Source organism: Vigna angularis, chromosome 3 (assembly GCF_016808095.1).
Source record: "Vigna angularis cultivar LongXiaoDou No.4 chromosome 3, ASM1680809v1, whole genome shotgun sequence".
Taxonomy (NCBI): Eukaryota; Viridiplantae; Streptophyta; class Magnoliopsida; order Fabales; family Fabaceae; genus Vigna; species Vigna angularis.
Window position 1 is genome coordinate 12,068,616 of NC_068972.1, and position 6,245 is coordinate 12,074,860.

Genomic DNA, 6,245 nt, shown 5'->3' on the forward strand with positions numbered 1-6,245 from the left:
AAAATTATTAAAGAAAATTACTTGTAGTAATTATAAGAGTAAAATAGTACATGCAACTCTAAAACGACTTATCTATTTATATAAAGTTACAAATAATAATAATAATAATAATAATAGTAATAAAATGTATGAGAGGTTAAATAATAATCACGAGTTTGAAATTTAACAGTAATTTCGTAAAACAAAATAATTGTGGTCTATTTTTCCTTTTTGAACCGAATATAGTTCGCTAATAAGAGATTTGACAAGTGACGGGATTTAAGGTAGATTATTCAAGTTCAGCGTTCTAAACTATGCGCCACAAACATGGACAGAGGAAATAAAAAATAAAAATAGGAGATGAGAAAGAAAGAAGGATAATAAACTGTTTGTATAAAATGTAATTCAAGCCATCTACATCAATAAACAATCAACCAACAAATTTTGGTTTCACTTACTCATAATCCGTCATTTTCATTTTTGTTGAGGGCGCTTCATTTTGAGAAGATGGGAGATTCCTGCAATAACGTGTAAACGACTGCTCGGGACACCTGTCTTTGCCAGGGCCTTGCCATTGTGGTCGAGAAGCACAAAACAAGGAACATAGCTAACATCATAATGAAGGAGCTGCGATACGAACATTCAAAACCAAGTCAGCAAGAAGTAATGAGAACAAAATGGATTCTCCTGATATTAAACAAATAAATAACATGTTCAATGATTTCTATACAACATTATCCTTCAGGAATCAGAAGATAGAAAAAAACACCAAAATGAAGGTAATACAATAGTACTGAGAGCTTGAACTATTTCAAAGGAATTTCAAGTAAATAGATTTTTTCAAGGTCAACATAATTTCTACGAATAGCAAGCTGAGGTATTTAAACAAAACTTCCAACTGCTTCCTAAATTTGAAATTCTACTGTTTCCATCAAGAAAAAGATAAAGGCTCATGTATCTTCTCTATTGAAAATGTATATTACTTTATAATTAAAATATGTAATATGTTCTTCCAGATCCTTCCAAAAAACTGATGTTTCTTCACAGAACCATCATCTCAAGTTTCACATGGGAATACGCCGAAATCACATTTCTACAGAAACTATATACACCGAAGGACATATATGGAAAATGGATCTAGAAAATTAAGTATATGGTGATAATTTTTGGCTGAAGTGTGATCCTAGGATGGATGTCTTAGTTTGGACAAATTTGGGCATTGCCCATTCATCAATTTTTATTAGTATACGGTGATAATTGAGATATTCAAGGAAGCAGCATTTTTTCAGTTGAAAGGTAAGGTTAAACATGGAAGCAGCATCAATGCATGATGTACATAATCCAAGACAAGATACTGGGTTAAGGCCAATTTAAGCAGAAAACAGTAGTGCAAATAAAATTTGCATGGTTTGCTTGCATGTAGAGGTCATTCTGAAAGAATGAACAAAAAAAAAAGGCCAAAGTTACAGAGATGAAGAGACGACAAAACAATACTTCTTCAAAGGGATATATTGACCACAATCACATTTGAGGAAAACAAAATTGACAAACAGGTCTGCATCTTGAAGAGGTAAAAAACATGGCTTGGAGCAGGAGACAGAGTCACAGAACGTCAACCTAATGGCTTAGTCAGGTCTGCCCAAACGTGGTTCAGCATAAAATGAATAATTATCTTATTATTTGCTAAACCCCCATGCCCCATTAAATTCTTCCTAATAACCAAACTGATATGTAAGTTTATACACAACAATTAAAGAAACAGAACAATATAAAATAATTACAAAACATCAAACCAAAATTTATATTCTTCACAGTCCAATGGCATATAAACCAATCTCCATAACAGAAAAAACATAGCTAACATCATAACACCTATGCTGTTGCGTGGCTGCATGGTATTGTCCATACTACTCTAGAACAGTTATTGTAAAAGTATTATTCTAGTCGTTTAGTTCCTATTCATGAAAATTATTTTATATACTAGAATTAGATCTATTGCAATAGATAGATATTATTTTTATCAAGGGTTTCTGTTAAGAAAAGGGTTTAATTGCTGTAACTTAGTTTCATTTTCCCAGAACTGTAATAGGTTATTTTTTATTTTTCCTACATGCTTGTTAGAAGAACAGCCTTCTTATCTGTCTCCCAGATTTACTAGTTCATTTTTTCTGTCTCTTCCATTATACTAAATGGCCATTATTATTCTACAACAATCCAGTAACAGAAATGAAGTGAACCAATAACACTCAGCATCATGAACTCTTGTACGAAAAAAATGTCAGTTGGATTTACCAAGCCCAGGAAATAACTCGGATGCACAGAATGTTCATGCAATTTATGCAACCAAACAGAAACCTTGGCTGAGATGAAGTTTGATCCCATGTGGGGATTCTCAAAGGCCAGCAAAAGCCAAAAAACATTCTGCTTCTGAAACCCACATAGCAAATACTGAGTTTTTTTTTTTTATTTCTTACTACTAAAGGTTTGCAGAAATCAGTAACAATCAATCAGAACTTCCTGAAGGTACTATTCAAATATATTGCTCCACCAGCCAACGATGTTTCTCAAGATAATTTTGAACAATGAAGGCAGATCTGAAATCATTAATGAATAGCCTATCTGATAGGTAAAAAGGAAAGACAACCTAATGATACAAACCAGTGTTTTTCTCCCAATTCCACTCCAAACTAAGAGTGATATCTTTTCTTTTTATTTCTTTGTATACCCAATCATCTCTAAGCTTATCTAACTAACTGGTGCAACTAACACATGCTAACCCGCTTTTCATTTGGGTGTCGTCAGTGGAAACTACAGGTTTTCAAGTATCATGATTTAATTCTTTGAGCATAAAAATGAAAATTACCAATTGATGGGAATTTTTTATAGGGGATGAACATTGAAAAATATAGTTATTCCACATGATTCATGTTTAAACTGAAGATGAAAACTTAATGAACAATGTCTTTATTTCTTAAAGTAGTATTCAATCAATAACATTATAGTCATGGTCTGGGTCAGCCGCATTCAGATGTTGTTCATAATTTAGAGTATAGCCTTACTCACTATGCAAAAACATAATTCAGAGTTTAGGATGAATTATATAACACAGAAATTAAGAAATTAGCTTCTAGAATAAATAATGTGGAAAAATTCTACAGTTTAGTTTATTTTCACACACACATATATAGACACACCTGCATTTTAGTTTGTGAAAAGGTCCATTTGATACCTCAGGTAGCCAATTGGGATTCTCAGCATCAGCCATGACAATATTGAGCCAGTGAGAGTTCCGGGTTTCGACTTCGGAAACAAATTTGAACAGGGAATTACAGAGCCTGCACTTGGCTGAGTAGAATTCCACCAAAGTCGCCTCCTTGGCGCTTGCCAGAGCCAAAGCAAATGCCCTCTGTTCTGCCTCCGACTGTGTGAGAGTCGTTTTCTTTTTCCAACCTGAAACAGAGCTCGCAAAATTGAAAGGTATTAAACCAAGGTTTTGGAGAGATTTCAATGGCCAAGGACCCTCAAACTTGCAGGGACCAGGACTAGAATTAGGGTTTGTTTCATTCCATGGCCATTTCAGGTAAAACATTTGTTTAGGTTTAGGATTGGGAACAGAAATCGAATCCATTAAGCCACATCAGAGACTACAAACAATAATCAAATAGCTAGTATAGTCGGATAGATATCATAAAGAAATGACAACATCCTTCCATAAAGACGATGAACTTTTTATAATTTTAATATAAATTATTTTAATTATGAAATAATAATAATATAGATAATGATTTAGATAAATTAATGTATGTACATTAATATTTATTCAATAAATATTGATAACTCCGTACCAAAATCTGGTAAAGATAATTATAAGGCTAAGTGTTGCTATTTAAACTGACAGGATGACGAATAATAAAAAAATAGATTTAAAAATAAAGTTTTTGAATCATGATCGTAGTTTATTATGAAAAACTGTAAAAAATACGTGTTTGGTTTATAAAACTGCATTTTAGATTCAAAAATCGGTTATGTATAAAAAGAATATTAGCACCTTACAACATTAGTTAGTCAAATATGAAAAATGGTGTGGTTTCTTCTAAATGTTTATTTTTTTGGAAATAAGAATAAAAGAAGATAACAAGAAAAAACTAAAAATATTTTGAAAATTTTGAGACCAACAAATATTAATCTCGCTCTTTGTATTTTCATTCAAACTGGAAAATCAAGGGCAACATAGTTTAAAAGAAAGATTAGTTTGAAAGTTTTGATACTTCTAAATTATTTGAAAATGAGTGTCCTGTAACACAGATGACCTAACAAATACCAAAAAGAAAATAGTGAAAACGTATTTTTAAGTTATTTTTTAAGAAATAAAGATTCAAGTAATAAAACAACACATACGATCGCACGAAAAATTGTACTTTTAATTTTGGATATTGGACGACATGGACCACCGTACAAACATCCAAAAGAAATCAGTGAAAAATTATTTTTTAAATTTTAATCTTTATAGTTTTTATATTTTTTATTGTTTTAAAAATTTACATTTATTATTGTTTAAAGCAGTTTTATTTTCATGAATATTGAGTAAAAAGAGTACAAAATTTTAATTAGTGAGAAAATAAAAACATAGATGTATATGTAAAATATAGGGCATAACTAAAAAGAGGGATAAAACTGGAAGACAAAGTGGGTGGGCAGCGGAGGGTAAAAGCAAATAAAACATACAGGGATGCGAGATAGTGAATGCGTGGTGCGGTGAGCAATTAAATGTGTGGTGTGTATAGTGACAGCCGAAACAGAGTAAAACAGTGGTGTCTGTGCAGTGAACATGAAGTGCATAAAGTAAAGTAAATTATGAACATGCCCACAAATAAAAATAAAATATACAAGGGATGGGGGTTAATTTATATGGGAGTGCATGGCGTGAAATGAAAAAAGCAGCCCACTTATCTTTCTTTCTTCTTTGTTAAAAAAAACAACGGTATTACTTCCAGCACCCTATTAGTCCAGATTTCATTTTTTTCTGAATTCATTAAAACAAATTTGGAATTCATTAAAGGTATTATATGGTTCATTAAATTATTTTCAAAAGTAATTCAGTACCTTTGCTTCTCTTTGCCTTCTGAAAAAAAAGCCTTATAACTTAGAAAATGATGGATTATTTATACTGGATGATTCTGCTTGTGTGTGAATGTCGTTAAATCCTTCCCAAAATCTGTTTACAACTCACTGTGTGTTTCTTTGTCTTTACTCTCTGTGTTGTGATTTTTGTTTCAAAAGAAATCTAGTATTGTGGGAATGAGGAGAACTCGTGTGAGTATAGGTTGAAGATGATTGTCAGATATTGTGAGTGTGTGTTTTTATTTTTTGTGTGTAGAGAATTAGGAGTTTTGGATGATGGTAGTGGACGAATGAATCTCCTCTCCCACCAAATGGAAGTTTTGTTTTGTATATGAATGAGGTTGTATTTTAAAAAAATAGAAAGTCCTGATAGTTACGAAGAATGAAGGAAGACTGCTCCCTCCTCTTTGCACATTTTGCTAATTACCGGATTCACATTGTATTGGGAGTGGTAAATTTTAGGTGTGGTGGAAAGCAAAACGGTGGTGAGAAAACTTAACACTACGGACTATTGAGCCTAATTTTAGAAAAAGGGGTGTAGAAACTGAAATAAAATAGAAAATGAATTGGGCTTCCAGCCATTATGAAAGGCATATAGGAAAGGTGGAGATATACAAAACTAATTAATTATTCCATCATGTTTTTTTCAAAAAATTTATTATTCTCCCTTTTCAAATTTTGTTTTATACCGCTTATAAGCTGCATCAAATAATTGACTTATAGATGTTACCATGAAAACGATACAGTGATCTTCCCTGTCTTAATTCCATACTACTAACAAATATCAAACTAAACTCAAAACCTATAGTGATAGTTTAATGCTGCTCCAACGTATCACAAAATAATTTGGTCATATATTTTAATGATCTCTCTATTCTTTCAATGGAGTTCTTCAATTCCATTTGATCACGTTTTCTTGAAGGTGATAGAACAACAATCTTACTCCAAAGAGAATCAGGTTCCATTATGCGATTGGGTTTCTTGTTAAGTTCGTAGACGGAATCAGCTTCAACATTCAAATCGCTCAATTCTTTTAAGAGCTTGGTTTTTTTAATATATTCCTGTCGATCCTCATCATGGAAGATGCTCCATATAACCTGTTATGTATTACAAATAAATTGTTATTTCCATTACATGTTAATATT

General features: G+C 32.0%; 1 protein-coding gene across 2 annotated transcripts; it reads right to left on the bottom strand.

The window, feature by feature from the left end:
- Window positions 1-340: 340 nt before the first annotated feature.
- Window positions 341-3,807, bottom strand: LOC128195947 (uncharacterized). Of its 2 annotated transcripts, none has more exons than XM_052875087.1 (2): window positions 3,174-3,807; window positions 341-606 (listed from the first exon to the last, which is right to left on the bottom strand). In XM_052875087.1, exons 1-2 carry the CDS (start codon window positions 3,605-3,607, stop codon window positions 474-476), a joined length of 567 nt encoding a protein of 188 aa, XP_052731047.1. In that variant the 5' UTR covers window positions 3,608-3,807; the 3' UTR covers window positions 341-473. The 2 variants fall into 2 exon arrangements, with proteins under 2 accessions (XP_052731047.1, XP_052731048.1); XM_052875088.1 differs by having other exon boundaries at window positions 3,209-3,680.
- Between the last annotated feature and the right edge of the window lie 2,438 nt (window positions 3,808-6,245).